Source organism: Typopeltis vanoorti, chromosome 21, assembly GCF_054136105.1.
Source record: "Typopeltis vanoorti isolate ZY-2024b chromosome 21, IOZ_Tvanoo_1.0, whole genome shotgun sequence".
In the NCBI taxonomy this organism is placed as follows: Eukaryota; Metazoa; Arthropoda; class Arachnida; order Uropygi; family Thelyphonidae; genus Typopeltis; species Typopeltis vanoorti.
In genome coordinates this window covers 8,354,477-8,381,243 of record NC_143569.1, presented here as the reverse complement: position 1 = coordinate 8,381,243, position 26,767 = coordinate 8,354,477, and the positions used below count along the sequence as shown (strand labels likewise).

The 26,767-nt window shown below is 34.4% G+C and overlaps 1 protein-coding gene and 1 long non-coding RNA gene across 10 annotated transcripts in view; one reads left to right on the top strand and one right to left on the bottom strand.

Moving 5' to 3' along the window:
- Positions 1-26,767, bottom strand: part of LOC150094609 (uncharacterized) — a 944,400-nt gene that overhangs the window by 509,351 nt on the left and 408,282 nt on the right. Inside the window, exon 1 of one of the 7 annotated variants that reach the window (XR_016550181.1) lies at positions 9,466-9,600. The exons of the other annotated variants lie outside the window; for them this stretch is intronic. This is a non-coding gene — a long non-coding RNA (uncharacterized LOC150094609). Of the gene's footprint in view, positions 1-9,465; positions 9,601-26,767 lie in introns of those variants that run through there. 7 annotated transcript variants of the gene reach the window in all.
- Positions 1-26,767, top strand: part of LOC150094610 (cell adhesion molecule Dscam1-like) — a 223,380-nt gene that overhangs the window by 64,404 nt on the left and 132,209 nt on the right. For all 3 annotated transcript variants that reach the window (XR_016550175.1, XR_016550176.1, XM_090411561.1), the window contains exon 2: positions 410-733. Coding sequence is in view for 1 of the 3 variants with exons in the window: in XM_090411561.1 (XP_090267687.1) it covers positions 410-733 (324 nt within the window). In the remaining 2 variants the exon portion in view is untranslated. The remainder of the gene's footprint in view (positions 1-409; positions 734-26,767) is intronic.

Below are 26,767 nucleotides of genomic sequence, written 5' to 3'. Positions count from 1 at the left end.
TCAACTTCATCGAGATAAAAATATTCCTTATATCTTCTCTTTCCTACAATCTTTAGCAACAAAGTTCTTCCTAAAGACGTCCATACACCCCAATGATCTAGTTCAGCAAGCTGTACCTTATGAGGCAACAGATATATTCAAATATAAAAGAGCAAAAGCCATTTTAACTTCCTGTAGCGATGCATAATCCCCATGCCCATTCAGGGCGAGCAAACAGCTCAAAAAATTTTACCCTCACTGTAGCCGTAACAGATCGCGGGGAATATGAAAAGCATATTCCCCGCTATCAGTTACTTGCTTCACCACTAAAGACATTAATGTCAATTGTCAATATTAACTAAATTATTGTAGAAAATGCATAATACTCAATTTATTGAGAATTATTTGTATTTATTTTTGTATTTTTCAGCCTTTTCCATGGGAAGCGAAGACACGCAGGGACCAACATTTCTCCACGAGCCTCCTAGTCAGGTTCATTTTCACAATAATACGGGGGTAATCATTCCTTGCTCATCTCAGGGCACGCCCAGTCCCCTCATCACGTGGTCTCATCATGATGGTTCTTCACTTAGAGATATAGCAGGCCTTCGTCACGTTCGGCCAGATGGCTCATTGGTGTTCCCTCCTTTTCAAGCAGAAGATTTCCGGCAAGACGTTCACGATGCTGTGTATAAGTGTATAGCGACAAACATTGTGGGCACTATAGGAAGCCGAGAAGTTCATGTCAGAGCAGGTAAGAAAAGCCATTACGGGATATGAAAGTGTCTCACAAATGTCGATATTTTGCTATTTGATGAAATTAATCCTAATGAAACAATAGATCTTATCCATAACGTGCACAAGGTATAAAACATTTATAGTACTCACACTATTTGGATATCGTAAAGTGTCAGACTGAAACTTTTGTCTGAATAGGAACTTAAGTGTTTCCAGACAAAAAAAAAAAATCAGTTCTTAGTCTATTGTGATTTCATGCATTAATTGTACACTTCTTAGTAAATATAATTTATCTCTCAGGAATAATATATATATATATATCATATGAACTATAATTCAACTGGTTTGGAATTTCGAAAAACATGGCATGTCTTTTAACATTCCTTATCATAATATTACATTAACAGCCACAAAAAACCTTTCAGAACAGCCTCAACACTTACTGCTAAAACGTAATTTATTTTATAATACTGCTAAGCTTGAACAAGAGAAAACATGAACCCTAAATGAATCACTGTTAAAATGCTTTCCGTTGATACGAGGTGATTTCTGTGTCTTGCTTCTCAATAAAATTGTCTTTATGTGAAATATTAATGTTTTAGTTAAAACCTAAATTTTATTAATGATGCGATTTAACAATTTATTATATTTCAAAGACATTACATGCCATTACTAGATTTTGTATTTGGAACGAATAGTTTTCAATTTACCAACTTAAAGTAAAACTTCTCTCCCCTATTTCGATTTTGAAGAACTTCCTTGAATTTACGAAACGTGATATGTTGCTAGACTTTCCTAAAAACTCCAAGACCTAATTCCATCCATACAGAATGCTTAGGAGCGAATATGTAACCGTTACCGCAAAGTACAATCATAACTGAGGAACTTACGTTCATTTTCGGGAAAGGGGGGGGGGGGGGTCCGAATTGGCTGGCGGAAGCAAGAATACAGAAAGCACATAATTCGAAAGTTGCTTTAAGGGAATGCGTGAAGGCAGTTACTGAACTAATTTATATCGTTGGTTGAAGCGAAAGCCCTATTTAATCTTACCCAACTCCCATTAGAATAGAAAACATATTTCCGATGTAGTTTCACGAAACATGCGGTATATAAACCTTTAAATGTCTTCGTTGTTATGTGAAAGCTTCACGGGCCTTAGGAATGCCTTCACTAAATTGCTCAAGAAGTTAATGGTGCGTAAAGACGATCATTTAAACGCTCAATTTGCTGCGTGATAATGTTGGCACTTGTGTTTACACGTGCACCCACATCCACTATAAGAGACTCATTTAAGAGTTAGGCCACCCGCGGTTGCCAACGCGCGCTTTTGTAAATATAAACATGCCACTTTATTAAAGTAGTTAGTGACCAGAAATCAGAGATACGTTACATAAAGACGAATGCTTGCTTAAGAAGGATGCGGGTTTCGACAACACACGATATGCATGTTTCTGTGGGATTGAATTAAGCCTAATGGATATCGCGTTAGTAAGCACAAAGTTAGATTGGTACTTGGATACTCTATTGGGTTTAACATTCTGGAAGATATCTCACGGTTCTGTTTGATGCGAAGTCTGCTTCATTCTGCAAAGAAGAAAATTTATAGATATGGAAAATGTTCGGGTGAAAAGTCACGTTTTCAAGCATTACTTCAAATGTCAGCATATTTGAAAAATACAAAAATAGGTACGATTATCTGTTCTCAGAGCTCACCTGGAGAAAAGTGAGGATGATTATATATATAATAATAATCTCTCAGCACCAACTGGTAAGAAATTGCTTCCTTGGAAGCATATTTAGGTATGTTTATCAGTTATTATGTTCCATAGAGTCGTTTTCAATTCCTTGCGATCCCATGAACATACGTTCTCCATTCAGATCTGTCCCTGACCTTGTCTTTCAGAATCTCCAAGCGCACTCCAGTTGCTCCTTTAACTCCATCCATCCATCCATCTAATTCTTGGTCTTCCTCTTCTCCTGCTTCCATCAACTTTAGCAAGCATCATCATCTTCTCTAGACTGTCATTTGCTCGCATAATATGTCCGAAGAATGACAATTTTTGCTCGATGATCATAGCTTCGAGAGAGCAATCTGCCTTTATCCTGCCTATCACTGATTTATTGGTTTGCTTTGTGTTTATCATATGCATTTATTATGTCAGTATTATTTCCTAAATACAATTCAATCAGTGGTTTGTTCCCCAATACTATGTTGCAAGTTGATTACACTGGTAGTTTCCTCGTTTTCACTAAGCTTATCTATTATTATTATACATTTTTATCAAAACCCAGAGCCTCCGTATGTCAGTCAGTTTCAACAAAGCCCTTTGGTCGGAAAGACCTACGTTCCAGAAACCTCTACCACATGAAGAACCTTCATCGAGGCTTTGACGTAGCCGGTTTCATACGGAGGTGAAAGTTTTTCATTCCTCAACTAAGAAAACCGGCCAGGAGATCCCACGTCATTGATCCACAAAAATATATAATTAAGCGTCAAGCATGACCACCGTCACATAAAAATTGTGGTGTAAAATCTATTACGGGCCTAAGTACCGCGAATTGTTATTACGATTATTAAAGTAAAAAAAAACTTAGTTTCCAATTCTTCTTCTTCTTTTTTTTTTGTCAAGAAAATCAGTTTGGACGATTCGGATCTATTTCGCATTGCTTAATCTAAATAAGCAATCGGGAAAAAAAATCTATAACCTAAGAATTATTTTGTTACAGACAAGTTCTAATTTGAGGACGAGAAGGAATTCGAATTAGAGGATTTTGTTATTAGTCAATATTAATAATACAATAAAATATTTTTACTTATCTCTGGGTTGTCACTCTCAAGGTATGCAGTGATTATTAAAAATGAACGTAGGAATTGACTGAACATATCTTGACTTACACCACGATACTGCACAACTCAGTTTAGGAGTTATCTCGCTCAAATATCCCGAAAGCAAGAGTTGTAAAACGAGTAAGGTCAGCTTTTGCAATGTGTGTGTGATTCGTTCACAGATTTTAATCAGCGACATCTCTCGCACGTTTAGGAATGCATCCTTTTTATTGCTTTGGGTGTAAAGAGGAGGACCCTTCCCCCAGTCTAAAAGTTCACGCAAACTTTTAGACAGTTTGTGTGAACACAAACAGACACAGGAAAAGTAAGCGCTAGTAACGACGGAACATTATTTGAAGAAAACGTGGTCTCAGAAACAAAATTATATCAGAAAGAGAAAATGAAACAAGCGCTTTGTGTCTAACTGCGACTCCAAAAAATCGAATTTGAGGACATTTTAAATAAGTGTATTTTGAATATTTTTTTATTCATTATAAATATGGTAAAAGATGCAAATCATTAAATTTTGGCTGTTTATATTCGTTTCACAAAAGATATTTTTTCTGATTGACAAATTTAATCAACGAGAAATTATAAAACTTGGCGCGTATTATGAAGCGAAGCTTTTGTTTTGGAATTCTTGTGAAAAAAAATAATATTAGTGATCTGAAGGGAAAAAAAATTAAATCTATGCTAAAATTCCTAATTTCATAGACTGCACTTATTCTGATCCTAGTTATAAAAGCTGTGTTCGCTAGTGGAATGTAAATTAACAATTACCTGGCGCTGATCTTTGAAAAAGAAGCATAAATCTGCTAATTAAGCCAAACGGTGTAATGATGCAGACTATATAACTGGTCTGCTTAAACAGATGTATAACTCCTATTAGCAATACACGACAGGAAACTTTTTTTTTTCATTCAAATAAGACAGAATGAAAAAGAAACCACCATCAGCCATTTCCATGGCTAATAGAAGTATCGCGTGTAGTGAGGCGTTTCCAGGTGTCCCCTAAAAGTGGCGTAATTCTAAGTTTGAGTTCAATTCGTCTTGGCGAATGACAGCCTCATTTTCTTGGTTACCGAGAAGACGACGCTGGAGAGCTGTATGTTTTATTGGCATTTGTGGTGAGTAATCTTGAGAATTTCTTGTCGCCCGTAACATTGTTGTCAGCGTGGGGGGGACCCTGCATGTGTCACGTGCAGACGTGATTGCTACGAGAAAATGGTGTTACGGTTTGCCGTTCTCTTTCTCCTCCTCTACGTCCTAATCCCATCTCTCTCTCCCTTTCTTTCTTTCACTCACGTGCTTACGAACGATTCGCAAAGTGAGACTGGGTGGAGACTTTCTTGACGAAGTCTTCATTTAAATGCAGAATGCCTTCTGATTTGACACGCAGCTCTGGCGATGCGAATGGAACTTCTTTCCTTTGAAAAAAAAAAATGCCAGTAAATTAACTGCAGTTGGTCAGAGTAAAAGACAGGAAAAGAGTGAGAGGGATTGAATTAGTGAAAACTAGTGGTATGTTCTTTGGGAAATAACAGAGTCTTTTAAAAGTGTCATGCCCTTATAAAAAAAAAGTTACTTAAGGATGACGCAGTAGAGGAGTTAAGTCAATTTTCATTCCTAAACTAAAGTTTCGTGTAAGGCTAAGAAAAGTCTTTCAAATCAGAAGTAAAAGAAATGTAAATACATACTGGAAGGGCGATGTTCGGAGTTAAATAAGCCACACTTAGTGCGAATTGGACGGTTGATGGTCTTTTTTTGTTCTCTTGAATAATTAAACACAAGCAAAAAAACTTCTTTACCAGTTACTTCAATTTACTTTTCTGTCCTTTTTATCGAAGAGTCAAATCGATATTTTTTTTTGCGATTTTCGATGGTAGGTTGAAAGGAAAGTATTGGATATTTGAATGAAGTTTTCTTAAATCGGAACAATATAAAAATTCATGATGAAATATTTTGCTTTTTTTCCCTTAATATATTTAAGGAAAAATTATTTTGGTTAAAAATCATTATGGTAGAATTACAGTAAGAAAGGGGGGTCAAACGCACTTCTTCCGATAATTTACTATGCATTTTTTTTTAATTTTTGTTTTTTATAGTAAATACAATTGAACTAAATTAGTATCAAATATGATGCTGTACGTTTGAGTCACTAAAGGGTGAACATTTACAAAATGCTTTGAAATGTTTGTGCGATTCGCTGTCCGATTCAGAAAGCCAACATCAGAAACACATCCGTGACTGAACTGCTCAAGTTAAAACCGACTAAGAAATCAAGTTTATTTTATGTTCATATAACGGTAACAGAAGCCTTAGAAGACCTAAATATGAGATGATAATATTTCATTTCTGATAGATAACAGATTAATTTGAAAGAAAATTGTCGATAGGAAGTTAGTAATGATGTAATCCTTTTCATGTAGAACTATCATAGTAACTTATAAACCTCTCGAGGATATATACCTGGATGATGGCAGCCTTGATAAAACGTTCATTTTAATGTAAAGTGCCAGGTAAAAATTTCAGACATTTCGAAGGAGTTTTTTTTTTTTTTCAGATGCTGGTGTGAAATCACCCTCTTTGGTTGGAAATACGAGAGTTGGAATCTCGGCTAAGAAATGTTCATAGGTGCTTTTCGATTGAAGGTGAGAGGTAGCTGGTTTCATACAGTAATGAAGATTAAAAAAATAAGGAATCAAAAAAGGATAACTTAAATTAAAAATGAACGAAATTAGGAAAAAAAATCGATTTCATAATTTGCAGATAAGAAGAAACTAGAATATGAGAAAGCAGAAAGCCTAGAAGACATGATTGAAAAGCAATGTGAAAAAAATTAAATGGTATATAATGAGGTTGCAAGAAACTGTTTGGGTACTAAGAAGGAGAAAAGAGCAAAGATTAGGTATCAGAGAAGACCTGGAAACTCGTGGAAAAAACGCGTAAGTTAAAATGTTTGAAAATGCCAAATCTCAGAGAGCTAAAGAAATAAAATAAAAGGAAATACACGGTTTCTGAAGAAGCACAAAAGGCTGTAACATTAGGATAAATCATGCTCTGAAGAAAGAAAACATGCTCTGAAGAAGAGAAGCAAATAAATGCTATGAGAGATAAAAATGGTTTGCGCCTGAGGGGATAAGATTGCTAGAAGATGGAAAGAATAGTGATACAATTTTAAATATAGAAAACAATATAACCGACATAATTAGAAGTTCATTAATGGAAGAAATATTACATCATAACCCTATAACTAAAATGAATAACGGGATTACATACAAAAAATAAAAGTGAAAAGATTTCGGGCAATGGAAAGAAAAGCGCCAACTTCTAAGAATATTCAGAGTTTTTTTTGAAACCGTGATATTAACGAAAACACCTACTACTCAAGATGAGACTGATGCTGCATTAGTCAATATTTCAGCGCATCAAAGAAAGTTACATATGAGACAACAACTGCCGAACATATTCGTTAAATTCCCGCGAAGCAACTAAGATCACGAGAGCAGCGTTTTAGGGCTGTGTTTGCTCTCTGTCGAGTAGGCCTATTAATTAGTTTATAAAAGCTTTTTCACCTCTACACGAAACCGACTAACTCATCTTCTGAATGGATTAGCCATCTTCTGTATTATGCGTCCTTCCAAGTTTATGAAGTTTTGAATGATAGACTAACATTCGGACTCAATGGGAGAAATGTGTCAGAACACATTGGTATGGACGCGTCTTCAAAATTATTTTCAAACAAGTGAAAAAAAAAACAAAAACATGCAATTACAGAATTGTAGGGAGGGAAAAGTCACAAGAAAACATTCGGGCGATAGTCTACATTACAGAGATGAAATTTAAGGTAAAGATGTAGTGAGTAATCCTATCTAAATATGATCATCTCGTTTTTCTCACTAGCACCGCTTATTCGAATACGTTAAACTTTGAGTTTCCACCATTAGCTGACTCGACAAGTTCATTTCACAACAGAACAGTGAGCCGCTACACTTTGGAAAGATCTTTTAGGGTACCCACTTTCCTGATCGGAAGGACTGACCCGATTACATGGCAGACCGTCAAAGAGATCTAAATTAAAGACAGTGGAATTTTGAGATTGTGAAAGTCTTTTGTTAGATATGCATAAAACTGCTTTGCTAGTTTCAGTTTGATGTCATTAACGTGCATTACGTCTGAAAACATGTCACTCTGGTCACCAGCTTATTTTATGCAGGAACTATATAATAGGTCATGTGCTATGGCGCGAGGCGAAAATGCATTCAACCCATCGAGCTTACTGTTAAGTAGGTTCTGATTTCGCGCAATAGCATCGAGAAGGGAAATGCCCCACTCTCTTTGCGAACGAGAGGCTGATGCATGGTTCAGCACTTGACCACATCCATTATGGCGGTTGCAAATATCACGTCCTTACCGGTTCCAAGAAGGAGGTTGGGTGATCCACACCAGGCGATGAAAATAGCTTTCCTCCTAAAATCATTCTATCCACGCTACAGTAAGATTCGAACCCACAGCCTGTTAACCTAGAAAGCCACACAGTCTACCGAAGGTGATATGAATTACCCAGCAGAGTAATGAGTAGTCACTGCAATTGGTATATGAAATGTTGGAAGAAAAAAAAAATCCCAAATAGTTAGTCAGCAAACATTTAACTATCTTAAAGGTATTCAGATAAAAAAAATCAGGCATGTTAAACTTAAGCAGCAATATTAAGATCCACTCAGAGAGGTAAGCAAGATGAATTTTTCTCATACTTGTGCTAATAAAGAAATGAGAGGGTACTTAAAGTACTTTTTAGATTCACTTGCAGCTTAGATTCAGAGTGAGGCGAACTTTTATACAGTTACCATTCTTAAGGTTGAATTGACCAACATGTTAAATGCTTCCAGAAATCACTAGATACTTTGAAATGGAGTACGAACGGAAATTTGAACTGCATTAAAGGGAAGACAGAACTGAGCGGCTTCCTATTTTGGAATTCAAATTAGGTATACATTTTTGTGCATACATTCGCATTTTTTAAATTCTCTTCATTTTAGTGCTTTTATCCTGCAGGTGCAGGGTCCTCTATTACATACTGCGACTTTAAGCAACCCAACCGGCCTGGCGTTGGGGAGGGGGGGTATTTGATGTCTGTAGATATATGTATTCACGGGGCCGGCTGGTGTGAAGATTTTAATCATAAAAATTAGCTTCGTTATGTCTGTTCGTCAATTCATTTGCAAGAATCAATTTTCGAAAAAAAAAAAAAAGAAAGAAAGAAACTAAGGCATACAAAAAAATGCTCGACTGCTTTCATCGAATTTTGACAGTAAGAAATTTGACGCTTTAACTTAAAGATAATTTAAGATAACTTAAAGAGAATATAATCGCTTCGCGAGTAACTTACTTTTCATTTATCGTCTTCTTTTGTTTTTGTTTATTAAGTTACATAGTTCCATGTAGAAACGTGCCTGCAATGTTACGTTGTACTTACTTTTTTTTATTTGTTTGAAATCAAGAACACAGTGGAATGTCAAGCTGTCTTTAATAGAAAGGAGTGTTTCTTTTAATTCTTAAAAAGTATCCATGGAGTCCCTATTCAGATTCTTAGTATTTGAAGCAGTAACAGACTAATTTTAAATTTGACATGGTTAATAAGAGAACTAACGTAATAATGTCGATTTTGGAAAATGCTTTAAGAAGCTGATAGCTTTAAAAGTGTTATCTGCCTTCTCCTAATTCAGTTATAGTTAAAGACTTTTTCATTGTTTTTTCCAACCCTTCCAAAAGTGCGCATTTCTAGTCAATGAATTTATGCATATATGGGATTAGAATGTCTTACAGTAAAGTAAAAAAAAAAAAAAAAAAAAACCTTCACACATTTAATAACTATTTACAAGTTAAAAAGTTTGATATCCAAAATTAGTCATCTAACTTACCATGCTTCATTCTTTTCAAGCTGAACTAAATCCATAGTGGAATGTGGAATAAAAACTAACACGCAATAGTCAACGTGTCGCGAGAATATGAGGTTGCATTGCACACAGATAGCGCATGCTTAAAACCAACTCCAAAATTAATGCACACGATCAGTGAAAAAAGACAACGGATTAGAAATGCGTTAAGCGAAGTTATTTACACGTTGAGACAACCACGTGCCTATTTTTAAGCATTCGTGGAATATCTGTGGTACAACTATTTACTTTAAATAAATTGAAAACAGGACATTTCGTAGAAGCTCTGGTGTTTAAATTCTAAAAATCGCAACCGATCCCGTCTAACAGTCCAGTTCGTTGAAACAAGAATCTTCTGTTGACGTGTCTTTTAAGAAAACAAAACCGTTCAAGTTGTTGATCCACGTGACAGCAATGATTTTCTTTTACCTCAATACCGTACGACAAGCCACGATCCAGACTAAATTATATAAGGCATTCGAACTGAGATGTGATTAACGAAAACTTAACGTTTTAACCGATAAAAAATAAAATAAATAAAAATTAAAAATAAAAAAACTTTAATACTTTAAAATCTGCACACTGATGAATTTTTTTACTTAATACTACTTGGCAGCAATATCCCATTCCTAGTTATTTTTATTTTTTTGTTTAAGTTATCTAAATGTTATTGCTGCCAAGTTGTATAACTCATAACTCTGCAAGCTAAGAATATAAACTATTTATAACATAATATATAAATATAAAAGAAAATCGGGATTTAAGAATAACCAAAATTTCTAACTTCTCAGTTAGAAATTTTGGCAGTCAATGATTATCTGTCACATTATATAAAAACTGATGTTTGAAATCAAAGGCGCTAACTTAGAAAAAAAAAAAAAACTTTTAACCTTAAAAATATAATTTTAAGTCGCATGTCATTTTTTCCCCTTATTACTCACTACTTGAGCAGTGACCACTGAGGATGTCTGTAATTTGATAAGAAGATTTTTATCAGTTATGTAACACCGGAAGGAGAAGCTGAAGTGCAGAAAAACCTAATATCTGTTATCTCACTGAGAGTTAAAAAACCCTTACGAAGTTTAAAGATATATCGACTTTCGCGACGGACTTTTTATCTGCAAAAGGGCAGTCGATGAGTGATTGGGTTATTTGACGCAAGAAGATTGGAACTGACATGGCAGTTAAGTATATCCCCGAGGATATTTTACTCGTGCGGCGGCACAAACCTCAGAGGATTTTGAAAAAAAAAAAAAAAAAAAAAATGAAATCGTTAGCCAGTGGACGACTAAGCGCAATCACGTTGACCTCCGTCGCGTGACCTGCAGTGATGATATGTTATCGCTGATGCAGTAGAAAGGTCTTAGAGTGCTTTTGTTCCGTCGAAATAAATGCCTTAAAGTACAGTATGGATATATTGAGGTCGGTAAGCTGCACCTCCACTAATACATCTCAGTTTATCAGCTGTTTCAGTTTAATACTGTCAGTTTTTGCAAAATATAACGGGAGTTAAAGGCTCGTCTCGCATATGGGCCCCCAACCTTTTCACGACTTGCCAGTTTAGGAAGAACAGAATTCTTTGGTCGGAAGGATCGGAGTTTCAATCCGTCCACTACGTGAGGAACATTCATCAGGGCTTTTCATACGAGTTTTTGTTCTCATGCAGGTTTGTTTCGTAGGATGAAGAAAAAACTAACGCAAAAAAACAGATAAATCACACGTGGTCATAAGAAATGCAGATGTTCGTTTAAAATAAACCACAGTATTTGCACGTTATGTAATAAGATGGATGTTTGCCGTATCCTATAACTTTGTGCTTCATTTGGAAAGTGACGGCTATAGAAACAACAGATCGTTGCGGTTCACTGCGATATCCACTCTTAATCTCTCTGATAGCGAAGTGATCTTTCTTGTAGACTATAAACATTCAGAATTTAATGCGCTGGTGGTATGTTCTTAAAGGAATGTTCGCTACTAACAGGCCTCAAAATATTTTTCATTTCCTTTCAGAATCTCAAGGGGGTTCAACACCAGTTGACTTTAATATTACGCCGGTTTTCTTTTTCTGGGAGGTAAAGGTCTTCCTATAAGAACAAACTAATTTGCATTTAAAAATACTTATGATTACAAACTGGTTATATTTTAAAGTGTGATATACCTGTCAATTCTTAAAGTAACACATATCACATAAGAATTGAACTCCAGCTCGCTACATAAATTTAAATTTGGGATTAACTTAAAATATTTTCACTCATTTCGCAATTTCCATCTTGTGTTAGCCACGTGTAGCCTCTATCATTCTTAATATGTTATTTCAATAATTTCACTTGAGGTAAATATTTTGTAAATAAATCCCATGAGCAGTCTCGTGAATTGGATACATTAAACTCATTGTTATCCAACTATTGTTAATAAATTATTTCAACTCAAAACAGATTCTTGGTGCTGTGTTTATCATTATTAGACACAAACGAATCATTTTAAAGTATATTTCGATACTGTATATAAAAACGACATTACCGTATTTTCTACTGCACACATTATTTCTACAATAATTTATAGGACATTTTTTGGAAGAGAATGCGCTATCAAGACAACAAAAGAAGGCGGATAGCGTTCTTTTTTGCCCTGAAATTAGCCAATTAATTCCACCGAGGAACTATTCAACCGCGAGCGCTGGTTACACGGTCAGGAGAAAAAAAAAAGTTTTTTTTTTTTTTTTTGAATGGAATGCAATTTTTCAAAAAGTCAAGAAGCAAAAAAATTACACCGCTCAATAGATTTCGTTAATATCGATCATTTGTTTGCAGTATCTAATTACAAACACCAAACAAAAAAGAACTTCATGGTTATTAATTTTTGTGTGCACTTAATGCGAGTCGTTTTGTGCAAAAACTCCAAACCCCTTTCAGAGGACGTAGAAAAAAGCACTCTCTAATCATTCTGTTTTAATCTTTCAACTATACTCCTGAAAAATATAAGTTTCATTTATCAGTATCATCTCCAGAAAGTGCGCCCTTGAAGATTAAAGACACTTTGATTAGAGGCATTATGGGACTCATCAATCTTCACTTTGTGTGCCAAATTATTTATTACACGATCGATGCGAACTGATTTGAATAATAAATGCCTCCGAGAAAACTAATTTGAGACGCTTGGCTGCAATAAATTGATGCTCGGCTTTGAAAGGAATCCAATCGGTCAGTGCTGCTTCTGTAACGGTGAATTATTAGTCAATTTTTCTTATTTGTGTGTTGCGGTTATAACAGCGAACGCGTGTGCTTATGTGTGTCTCCCCACACAAAAGACTTTTTTTTATTATTATTATTGCTATTTTGCAAAAACAGTGTTACTCTTCCATAATTGTGTTCGACATCATGGAGTTGTTAATTTAAATATAACTTTGTTTCGACATTTTACTTTTATTTAACGACTGACGTTTGCAATCCAGGCAAAAAAGTATCAACTGGATTAATTCAATCGACAACAGAAAACTCATCTATAACTTGAAGTCAAAGGAAATGTCATTTATAGATTAAGATTTCTGGACCATTTTTCGTATGTAAGGGAAATTTATACTAAATGATAAATTTAAGTCTTTCCAAGATAGTTTTCAAGATGTTCCAGAAGAGGTATGCAAGTAAAGTGAGACACAAAGGTTTTTTACGTGCTATTACTCTTTTAAATATTATTTAAATTTAAACTTTAAGCATCTAATAAATATGTACAGATGTGCACAATAAATTAATAAATATACCTGTTCTCTCTCGTGGAATATTTACGATACACTTTGATTTGAGCGATCTAATTATGCCGAACTGACGTATCGTAACCAATTTTAAAGAAGTCTTGCAAATATGCGACTCCAAACATCCCATAGCTAACATGTGATTTTTAACAGCAACAGCAAAATATTGCATCCGTGTCTGTTTATTACCAGTTTTATTCGTTTACCTCCTTGTTCTTCAACTTCGAGTATGGATGGCTGTTGCGAATTGGAGAATCACTGTTAAAAATGTCATGAGTAGAAGAAAATTACATTCACGTAAGTAAAATACTGTATATATCATATTTCGATATTCGGTAAATGACTAGGCTAGATTAATATTCGATAAATAGCTATTTAAAATGGCTCGATTTCGGTCAAGTTTTGTATTGTAGTCGGCATGTTTCCGGGACTTTACTGAAGAATGTTTCAGCAAGAATTTCAAAAGATATCATTACTGTTCTCCTGTGAAGCCAATGAAAAAAAAAAGTATCGATTTTGGTTTATTTTAATTACAGTTTTTTTAAAAAAAACATTTTGAATATTAATTTTTAGCTGTTTTGTAAAAACGTTACGGTTGCTAGTGATCGCGCTACACTGGATGCTTGAACAACTAAGCGCTTATCCAGCACAAATTTATCTCTTCAACTGTAACCGACAATCTTCGTTAGCTTTTCCAAGATCTGAGGTGTAACCAATGAGATGTTATCATAAAATGAGTGAGATATCAAAAAGAATATATGCAAACTACCCATGTACATAAAGTTCTGTAGATTCTTAATTGGCTAAGGTAAGATTTCCATTTATTTTTGAATTTGCTGTTGATTCATGCTTTAATATGTGCTTTTCTTTTTATATACTTTTCTGTATGATTCTTTCTGTGGAGTGTGTTTCAAATATTAACTTCCCTTTTCTTCTTATATCAGGCTCAGTTTTTGATGCAGACACCTACTTAATTCTTTTAAGATAAGTAGGTGCCATTTACCCATTCCTTCAATGTCTTTTTCTTTGTTTCACTTTTATTTGTCGCAAAATATAAACTGGTACGTGGTTATTAGTAGTGATTATTACTAACGTTATTTTGTATTCAATATCTCTATACGGAAAACCTTTACAATCCCAATAAAAAAACAACTGAGGTATTTTAAAGGTAATTTTAATCCATCCATCATCCACCTTTTGCTTAAGAAAATATTTTTTTTTATTAGATAGACGATAGAAGTTTCCCCTTCGTAGTAGTGGAAGTGCTAAACGCAATAGTTTAGCATTTCGTAGAAATACGAACAATTTCAAATTTCCGTTCCACCGACGGAAAATTGAAACCTATAATACTTTACTACTGTGGGTGGATTAAGAATATTTTTGTTCTATTTATTTATATTATCGCACTGTGTTTAAGGATATATTTATAGGATCCGCTTTCGTCAATAGCATTCGCTAATCCGGTTGTATAATAGGTATCTAGAAACCGCTGCTACTTCTGTTTACCAAGCAGTGTTTCTACAAAGTCTCTACATTTTCCATCAGACATGAAACCAGTAGGTTCATGATGGTAGACGACGGTTCCAAAACCACCCGCGGCATACTGTATCCTGGTTTTAACCTCTGGTTATGCGACATCACATGTAATATTGTAAGCAAAGAAGAATTCCTCTTGAGAGATCTGAATCTTATCAAAATGTAAGATTAATATAATGTCAAGACAATTAAGTTAGAACCTCGTCTAAAAGAGCGTCATCACGTTTAAAAATGTATTGTTTTTATGAATTAAACTTTTTTGTCATGCTTTTAAAACGGATCGATAGAAATCCCGTGAGAAAACATGATCTCGATGTTCATAGCCGCATCCAAGCTTAGTTTAAAAGCTACACTTCTATACACACTCTGCCCACTCGAAACAAACATTGTCTATTCCAGGGGTGATATCGCGGGCCGCGATATGATGTTATCCGTCCCGCCAATTGGACTAATTTTTCAATAAGAATCCGAAAAAAAAAAAAGAAAAAAAAAAAACACGGGGTGTTGATAGATTTCAAATGCATTAATTAAGATTGTGTTCAAAATATATTCCCGAATAGCAAAAAGTAACCGTAATCCAAGTTACAGTTTTTTCTTACTGTAAAAGGTCGGTTAAAATGGACTAACGAAGAAAAAAAATTTGAATTTTACAAGCAAATTTGAAGAAATTTGCTTGTAAATTTATTTCTATTTTTGGGACAATGTATCTTTGTGAACAAACTTTTTCCCGAATGAAATATATCAAGTCAAAATACAGGGCAAATTTATCTGATGAACATTTGAAATCGCTACTTGTAATTAGCACTTCAAAATTTGAACCTGAGTTTAATAAGATTTTGAAAACACAAACACAGTTACATCATTCACATTAATGGTTTATTATAATTTGTGATAAAAATATGAGAATTTGCTGATGGTGTTCGTTGTCATTAATATACAATAATTTAATCTCACATACTCTGTAATCAGTTTTTATCTGCTTACAATAAAATTCATATATTTAGTTCTAGAGTTTTTTTTTTTTACTACGGCCCGCTGAACAGTGCTGAAGTACCCACTGTGGCCCTCACGGCGAAAAGTTTGGAGACCACTGGTCTATTCTATGAGCATACCCTGTCCATATAAAGTAGCCCCATGAGAATATGACCGTGCTTCGTTGCGGTGACCACAGAATGATGACACGTTTAGTGGACATACAGCTATGTGGTAGTGTATATAAAAAAACACTACGAAGTGCTGGCTTTTTATGTAAATGGGACAGCCGTGTTGCTAAAGACTCTCGTTATGAGTCAAAGAAACAGTTCAACGGGGTTTAGAGCCAGAGAAACTTGAACTGGCGCTAAACTTCCAAGAGGTGGAAGTCGGAAGCTCATTGTTTTAAAATCAATTATTCCATACTTTCTCAAGGATCAGATTAAAATCGTTAGGGGAGAGGGATCGTAAACAATGGCTTCGGATAAAGCTGATACAGCTACTTATTAAACGATTGAGACAAATCAGGTAGATTTAGTTGCACAACCTTTAGTAACAAAGAAGCATATAAAACAAAATAAATAAATAAAAATAGAAAGAAATAAGTGTCATTATCTTCCAAGAAATTTTGTCATGAAAAAAAAAAAAAAAATTAAAAATGCCTGAATCATAATTGAATTTTGAATGGAAAGAAGAAAACAAAATGACAATTCTTAGGAAAAAGTTTTGAAAATAATTTTTTCGATTTTTGCCTTTTCTTGGCCTTATTTCATTTGGAAATAATTAGAGAATTATAATTTGCATAATAACTTCTCTTACATTTAGAGAACTTTCAGCCGAAATCGGCTAATACATAAGTGACATAATTATGCTGAAAATATAAAAATGAATTAATTTAGTATGGGTTCTTGAAATTAATATTAACTGGACATATTTACATTTAATTTTCACTTATAATTGCAAAATGTTCATTAGAACTTAAAATAATTAAACATGTCAAGTTTTAAATATAAAAGGATTATAAAATTGCTTATGTAAAAGTAACGCCAATTTCTGAAGAATACAAAACAATTAAGAAACGTTTATTATTATTATTATTATTTTTTTTACTTATGAAACTCAAGAGCTTCCTTCTGTATTTGTAATCTCTTTCGGGTTTGTAACGAAGACTGTCATAATACATCAAGCGGGACAGTTTATCTCTCAATTAGTCGCTTAGAATAGTAAATCTGCTGGCTTACATAACATTATGTTTTATAACTAAAAGTGCATTTATTCTGGGAAAGGCTCGCATCGCAACATTGAGCAGTCAAGTGTGAAACTAAGATTCCAAGTAGCTTGAATAATGTTATCGCAGTGACAGGAAATCACTTCAGCCTCTTCGTTCTTTTTCCATTCGAACGAACTGAATGGTTGCAGAACGCGGTTTTCTGTTTGAGTGAAGTGATAAGTCTCACGAGGAAATTCAATGGATGAGTGTCGGAAGAACATGTGCGAGAGAATATAATGGCATTGTATGGAGAGTTGAACGAATTGTTACGCATTAATATGACAGACGAGAACTGTTACCAATATATGCTTACAGCAAATAAGGTTACCAGAGAATAATAATACAACTATTATTTAGGAATGGCTAACAGGACAAGATTAAGTACTAGCAGGACATTTGCTGGTTTAATCATACTGATTTACTTTTTTTGGCAGAGGCCATTAGGACTTTCAGGTGGCCGATTTTAATAAAATGTGATACAATTAAGTGTTTTATAAGTATATTAGTTATATGATTAATACGTGGTTAATACCGTTGGAAATGTTACTATTGTTTTGTTTACATTAAAAAAAACTTTAACGCAAATGAAAAATGCGAAAGAGAATTGCGTGTTGCGTAGATCAGTTTAAATTACACTGTGTCATTGTCACTATTACGGCTTATCCTTTATTTTTCTTTTTATATACAGAGCACCGAGTTAATAGTGTCGCGTTTGGTTTTATTCGCATTTCCCTTCAAAAACGGGACAGTCTTTTTTTTATATATATATTTTATTGCAGCTAATCAGTGACGGCTCGTGGCTTGAAATCGTGGGGGTGCTGCAACCCTCGAAGTATACATACACACTGTAATACAGTGTATACGTGTTTGGATAAAATATCAAAATTATGGTAAAAAATTAAACATGAAAAATATTGTTTATTATCGATAACATTAGTTTGGTATAATTCAAAATTACTTAAAAATTACTATGACAAATGTTATGTCTTTAACTGTAATGATCCAAATATTTAAACAGACGGAGTAAACACGATAAGCACTACGAACACTCTACTACTGGCGCAAACTGCATATAAACAGTGGAACTGCGCGACGGACAGTGCCGCATTACGCTAATAGCTAGCATCTCACTAACGTGCATATGCTTACGCGCGTAGCAATTTGACACTGTGGTTAACACAGTGCTGTTAGCGTCCTTCGCCCTCCTAAGTGCTACAAGATGAATTTTTATTATTTTTTTATACAAAATAAGAGAATTGTATAGGATTGTTCATGATCAAATTAAATATTACAAGCAAATATAAATTAATAAATAGATATATTTAAATTGCGAGAAAAATTGGGGGTACTGCAGTGCCTTTGCACGCCACTGCAGCTAATGTCACTACTATCGGTGGTGCACGTGCATCTCTTAATGAAGAAATATTGTGCAAGCTTTAATTTAGTTCTCCTGCGGAAGTGGAGCCATTTGTTCACTTTTGGGTTGGTTTAGTAAAGAAGCGAGATGGTTATTGATAATCAAGAGACGTAGTTAGTTGCTTTGGAGAAATCTTACCAATCAGCAGTACTAAAAGATAAGAGTACATTGAGTACATATTATCTGTTAGTTATCTAGAACCAATAAGACAGGAACTGAGCAGTAGTAGATTATAGTAAACACGATTTTAATGCTACAAAAGGTAGCTCAATTGCAGTGATAGCCAAATGAATTAAAAATAATTAAATCGCCTTAACGAAAATTAAATGAGAACATCACTAAATTCATTCAGTCGAATGGCCATTACCTTTGGGCATACATTTTTCAAACCGACGACCGAATTTAGCGACAGACGATTATACCAGTCGGATGGACGGAGGCCTTGGATATACTTACTATTTGATCATATCATTATGATGTTAATGGAACAAAACCATTGTACTACATTAACCAAGGTATACTCAAATAAGAGTATATTTAATTTGCTAAAATGCCCTCTAACTAACAGAAATAAAGCTATTTTTCTCTAAATTATATTTCTACAATAACAACCCTAATCAGATAAGTTCTAGGCCATCAACAACCAGCAATTGATGCCCGATTTCATAACTCGGGAATCAATGAAATTTATTCGAGATTTACTTGAAGAAATACAAACAGATCGTAAACTATTTCGGATATACACGTGCCTACAAAATAACCCGCCATTTCTCAGTTTTATTTTTATCCTTCTGGAATAAGGTTACAAAACAGAGATCACTAATGCCACAGATTTGATACAACATTACCATCGAAAAGTGTCCTGCAAGAAGTGAGAACACCTTAAATATTTGTACGCCATCCGCTGCTAAAAGTATGCAAATAGAGAGGCCTAATTGAATTTTGCGTGAGTAACAAAGTAAAAGCTTTCAGATACTCGAAAGCAGAAGCTTTCCTGCTACACTCTGTTTCTGCAATTTGGTTATGATTGTTCCTTCCCCTCTTATGCAATTAAATTTTCATGATCTTAAAGAGAGTGCTAAGTGAGTGGAAGCAATGTGCTTATTTTTATAAGTGAACGCATCAGTAACCTCGCGAACAAAAGCGATGCATCTGGATGATTTTATCGTAGAGAAAATGAATTCGTTGCTTTTCGCAGTTAAGAAGAATGCCTCAAGAGAAAATTCTGATTAGAGAAATTCAAGACACCAAAAGAAGACCATACGCACTGTGCTTAGAGGAACGAATCACTTTAGCTGTATTTCGCCCACATTATGTAATATATTTTCTCTGAATAAATAAATTTCCTCTAAATAAAATACGACATCGATATTTAAATGAGGTCCAGAAATTTAGTGAAGTAACTGATCCCTTTATAACTACTCTTCGTAATGCACAGAAAGCAATACTTGACTGTTTCCAGAAGTACATCAAAGTACGATCAAATATGATCAAGAAGATCTTGATCATATTTAAATTGCTGTAATCCAACGATTCGTTTAAAGCAATATGACATACCGTATTTTAATAATTCTAGAAACATTTTGAACCATTAATTATAGAATAAAAGTATCATGTAAGTTACGTTATCAGTTGTAAGATGAATAATTTATACCGTTTTAAAAGTTGCACAAGATGTTTTCGTTTTCAAACAAGCGTATGAGCGACAGTCGGAAAAACTATGCATTGAATTGCTTTACTCCGATAGATGGCGCAGTAAGGGTCCAATTAATTTTTTTTAGATATGACTAAATTGGTACAATTAAGATAAGTGCTCTCATGTCTGCCATTAAAATGAAAAACATTTAACGCACACATACAGCAATCATCTTAAGTACTTCTAAGACTGTATGTTCTTGTCTCCAAGAGAGCCAGTTATTGCGTAGATGCAAAAATAAAGAGTGGTGTGACGTTTCTTTGCCACGACAATGCCCTAGCAACTGTTGCTGCCTCATTGTCATTTTGGGGCAGCGATGAACACAGGTAATTGCCACATTTATCATTCAAATACATTTCACAATAACTGTCTTGGCGTTACTCGAGGGTAACGTGCTGCACATTCTGATGTAAAAGATACGGTACGAAGTGTTCGCGCGATAAGAGGAATTGGTTGTTCTCATTACTTCCGGATGAAATCTTCTGTTCAGTTAGCTGTCAGCGTTGCTAGGCTGCAGTGTGCTCCTCTAATCAACCGTGACTGAAGTAATTACCTTAGAAATGCAGAAAGATGACTTACAAAAGGTGTGAAAATTAGTGAATGACGGTGGCGAAATCCGCTCGCATCCGAATACTAGCGAACCAATTTGCCGTAGTATAGGTCGACCCTTGTTGGGTATTTTGTCACGCGGGTTCAACTTTAGTGACAGACGTTTCTGCCCTCATTCCTCGGCGCAATATCCGAATTTTTCGACGCTAAGATTAATAAGATCTGCCACTATGGAGAAACAGCGGGGTGTTTCATGAATAGATTAAAATGAAATGCGGCTAATACGTTGCTTCTGCAGGAACACACGCACTTGGCTGAATGAGTTTTAGTTTTAAATATTTATGTTTGTGTGATGAAAATAAATCATAAATATTTAAACTAGAAAAAATCATTAAAAGTTTCTTCGTATACTCATTATTTCAATCTTCGAACAGAAAATCTAACTAAGAAAGTATGAAGTGCACCATCTTTGAAGATTTTTTTTAATGAAAGAAAAACAAAATCGGACAGAATTTTTAAGGCACTTTTGATTGGCATCTAGTTGCATAATAAAATCGTGAATAGGAAAGAAATGATATCCGCAGATGAAAACACAGAAAGGGCCAGAATGTGTGCAGAGGTTTTGATATGTAGGATTTCGTCGTTAAAACTAATGGACATGGGCCCCAATGCACGGAGTTTGAACGCTCATCGTCTTCAATTAATGTACTAATCAGTGGTTACCAAATTGTGAAAGTGTTATTTCACTTTTGTACAAGATGCTGGAAAGACTTCAACCTTTCTTGTAATTCAGTTTTCGCCGCAGGTTTTATTTGTACCAACAACGTTGACGCTTTCCGCGATTTATTTTAAGAGAACATGCAAAAGAATAACAGAAAGAAACATAACTGACGAGGACATGGATAGAATAAGCTATTGTAATCATCTATTTGCAAGGAAATATAAAAGCCAAGCAGGAAATATAACAAGCTAAAATGTCGCCTCAATATAGACAAAATTGATAAATTTTCATGACAAAACTCAATTAGTAAATATTTTTTTTTGGAGAACTAAAGTTCTCATCAAACGTTGTTCAAAAACTGTATAAAGCTGCCTATTCAGCTGTAATTATAGTTAATTGATAATGTAAGAAAACATTTATAACTGACAGAGCACGAAAAACATAAGACAGGATTATTTTTGAAGGATAAAATTCAGACAAGTAAATATCGTCGCAAGATTTCTAAATCTGATTGCACGCATTTCTCACTCATTGCATGAAATCAGAATCGCATGCCTTTCTGCAAGATCTACTTCCATTCTTGCATCATAAGCTGGAATGGCAACAAAACAACTACTGTATGAGCTTGCGCAATGTCAAGATACTCATATTCCAGTCTGTGGAGTGTCCGCTACTATGATCATGGGTACAACTAGTATCCTCCTAAACTTTTCTGTGTCCTACGTAAAACATAGCATTTCGATTTCGTCACAACTTGCTTCACCTAAAAGGTAATCTCTTCATTTCGAACGTCGCACTTTTCATCTTTCATCACATTCCCTAGTTAACTTCCTTGAATCTTAATGAGTACTGAGTTGAGTACTTCTTCGCAACTTGTTTCGACTTGCGAGGATCAGTGTTGATCAGTCAATTTATGTTTTCTAAAACATAAAATACTATAAAAATAGCATTTGTCTTTTTGTATGGTGCAGCAGTTGGATTTTATTTCTGTAGTGTGTTCTAGAATTTTCCCAATCTATGTTGATGTTAATGAATTTCAACAGATGCCCTCATAAATCATAAACAACCTTTCATCACTGCAAATTAAAAAGTCTGGCAACAATAAAATAATTTATGATGGCAGGTAAACTTGCAGCAGAGTATAAAAATTCAAGACTACATCTGTGGCAGAGAAAACAAAGTCGAGTCATACTTTGTGTAATTCCCAATAAACAGAACCTGAATTATTCAAGAGCATCAGATTTCTTTGAAAATTCAATACAACCCAATATCGTCCATGATTTATAGCATTGCTTCTCCGCGTGTTTCTAATTATCGATACATTTCTGTTTTCAAGTTGAAGATTTATCATAATAATAAACATTGCCAATTACGGAAACGTGTCACGCTTTTCCAACTCCTGTATAATTAGTTTTCCAACATTTGTGTGCGAGCTGAAATGTTACGAAATCGAATCTTTCATAACACCATGAAGGAGAAGAAAATTTTCAAAAGCGCATAATAATTCACCAAGTAACGAAATGCTAATTGAAGTGATTATTGTTTTTATTATAGAAGTGTTTTCTTACATAAGAGAATCACAGAATCTAATGCTAATTTAAATTAGAATTTTAAAGCTCATCCACTAGTGAAACAATATACTCTTAATCCTAGTTACAAACTGACTAGAGATTGAATGTTAATTTTATAATCTAATGCTCTTAAGTATACGTTTTATCTGCAGTAAAATATAATTTGTGATAATAGATAACACGTATGTAAAACAGAAGTACAGCAAACCTATAAATGTTTCACATAATTTGACAAGCAATTGTTGCAAGCTGAAATTTAGATAAATAAAATTTGTATATTATTATGCGACACCTCCAGGGAATCCAAAGGCTCATCGAGGGAGGACACCTACTCAACTACACTAACTTCTGCCCACCACCACTAGTATTTTCACGGAAAATCGCAAACAATCATGCCCACAGTGGGATTCGAACCTGCAGCCTTTTAGCTGGAGAGCAGTTACGCTAACCACTCGGCCAACAATGTATATTTCAAACTGGATGCAAAAGTGAAAACACAAGCATTCTAAACGAAGTAATTTCAATGCTTATATCAAAGTTAATTTCGATGATCTTTTAATTTTTGAGGACTTAGTTCGCTCAGTGGACAGCACTTCTGCTCTTCAGCAGTTGGACGTGAGTGTGAAGACCAATACATGCTGAGATGTTTGATAAAGTCTTGAGGTGGAAGATTAATTCATTGTCCGTTTTAAGACAACCAAGAGGCTTAAAAAAAAAAAAAAAAAAAAAAAAAAAAAAAAATATATATATATATATATATATATATATATATATATAGAAAGTATTCGCCTCCTGAGATTTTTATTTAATAAGGTTAAAGCACCTTAAGGTAACTTGTTCTGGTAAAATACTTATAAGCTCTGTATTACTAAAATCTTGGTATTTGTAAGCCTGGCTCCCACTGATGACACCTCAATAAAGGTCGAAATCGGTCTGGGTAGTGGCCCCTTGCCTTTAATACAAAGCATCATACATCTCCTCCTGGAGATGTGCTTTGCATTATGGGTAAATATTAAGATTAGTGATCAGAGCTTATTCTACTTTTTACTATGAGTTACCTTGGTCTTGCATTACGTGCAGGCGCAAACTTGACTTATTTGTCTGTTTGCTTACTTGGGAAATGGAGTAAAACCAGGTTTAAAATAGCTTGGTATTTTTAACATATATATATATATATATATATATATATAGCCTGCTCGGTACTAATGTACTATACGTTTATAACCTCTCGTTGATGGGTGTCTTATAAAAATGCATTCGATGACACTCGGAGACAGGTATGAAAAACGAGATCATCTAGTATCGAGAGACTGAAATTATTAACAAATATAAAAAATTTGGCTGATCAATACTATTCGTGGCACAGTTTCCATTTGAAAATATTTGCAACCATGGAGCGGTAAAAATTCATATTACAGTGCTAACATATCTAATAGCGTTCATTCGCCTCCCATGTTCTAAATGAAATCTTCCTTAAGAAACCTTCCCTAGGCTGCAATATAGATTACGGTGTTTAATTAAGCCCCAAATAGATTACGGTGTTTAATTAAGCCCCGAAAGGTTTTAGTGTGCAGAACAGGAGCTGAAAAACCCTTCAAATATGCAATGAGCTGATTTTCCGAGGCAAGAAGCGTGTTGATAATACTGTCAATAGCAAGATGTCCTATGAGCATATAAAGGGAGAAAGGCTTCTAAGGAAGTATTTATTTACTTGGAAAGAAAATGTTTATAGCTAATGAAATTCTTCAGAACAGTTTCAACACTCTGAATCATACTCAAATCATTCTATTACTGCAATGCGTTGAAGTAGATGTAATAAAACCACTCACGGTTTATTTAAAACTGCGTTTTTCCATTTCTGAAAAAAAAAAATCACTTTGACACTGGAGTCGTAACACACATGAATAAGATGTTTTTGTTTACTTGCCCAAACTGTTACTTTTTTTTCATAAAATAAAAAAAAGCACTCACACATAAAATATTCTGCTTTTAAAATCACGTAGAAAGATAATCTTGATGATAGAGTGCAAAAGATTTCAGAGGACTTGAAGAAAAACACCATAAGACCTCCAATCGTTACGATATTAGCAAGGAAGTCGTGCAACTCAGTTATTTTATATCGTTGCTTCTTAAAACGCTACTTGAGTGCTTTTTTTTTATCGTTCGTTCTCTGTCATTCCCTTAGTAAATGTAGACGGTACATTTTCTCCCTATTTATATTTATGAATTCGTGGAATAGAGAACTGACGGAGAGACTTTCAATTCCCACTGAATACCAAATAGAATGGTAAACAGAAGGAAAGATTTTAAATCAATTTAAGTGGAAATGATGTTTCATCTCTCTCAAGGAAGTTACGTTGTTTGTCCGAGATGTGAAATTGTCGTCGGTTTCAATGGAATTACATTCTAATCTGTACGGATTCGTTTTCAAGACATTTCATTGCTACGTACACATGATGGGAGACGTGAGTTGCAATTCAGAACGCATGCAGAAGAGAAATTTTGCATACTAGCTAGGAGAAATCCTAACGATGGTAAGACCCTACGCATGCATTTTCAAAGTGCTCATATTTGACACTAATGCTTGTTGTATTAGTGTCAAATATGACTCGTCTCTTAGCATAGAGCAAATGCGAAAAATAAAGCCTGGGTTTATTCAATACTGTAAAAAAAACTAACAAAAGTGTACGCTTGTAAAGCCTTTAACTGAAATGTCCTTGCCTTTCTAAACATTATTCTACCAGAAAATGCAAACACTGGAGAATATAATCTACCCTGAATAATGCATTACTATATTTTTTCGATGTAATAAATGACTGTGTTGCAGATAATCATGATTTCATATGACTACAATAGTACAGCTTTCATTGTCTGTGTGGCAGAATAGCCACTGTATATTTACCACTGTTGGCACAACAAAAATTAGGGACTTTATTTATTCCGAGTAAATTACGTAAAACGGCGATATTGTAGATATCGCTTTATAATTACGTAATGATAATTTTTTTACGTAAATGACAATAAAACTCAGTTGATTGTCTTTAAAAATTGAGCGATAAAAGATCTCCCGGGTCTGTCACTATCTTTTCTTGAATTTGCGAAGAACTGCAGAAGTAAACATTCAGATATGTAGGGCCTGTTCTTTGTCTACAAATACGCAATGGAATGCTCATCACCTGAATATACAAAGCACTCTGTAGTCATTTTCAAACTTCATTACCAACATATATCGTGACAAAACACTACATAACTGCATATCTTGTTAGTACCACTACTCCTCTATACGTTAATACATCACATTATTTAATAAGGAACTGAGGCAACTCATTGCAAAATAGTGAACTGTCCAGCTATCAATCGCCTACACTCCATAGTGAGACTGCTAAGGACACATCAGGATATTATGGTTAAAGTTGTCGCATTATATTGATTTAAAATTACTTTTATGACAAATGTTGGTTGCTACCTCTTTCTAAGTGGTTAACTAAAATATAATCCGGGTATGTAAAAAGGTACTCTCGGATAAGTTAACTCTCAACCCAAACTGATTTCTTTACCGCGTTTATAATTAACACTAAACATGCTCTTAAATTAGAATCAATAAGCTGGCTTTGGAAAAAACTATCTTTCAACAATATAGGTTCTTTATTTGAGACGCGAATTATAATAGATGAATTTATTCGCATTATATTTCAGTTTTCTAACTGAAATCATCGGTGGACTAGAGTATAATCTCTTAAATTACACCCAATCTGTTACATCCCAACGTAATAGTTAATGAAAGTTCCATGACTATAATCTTTCCCA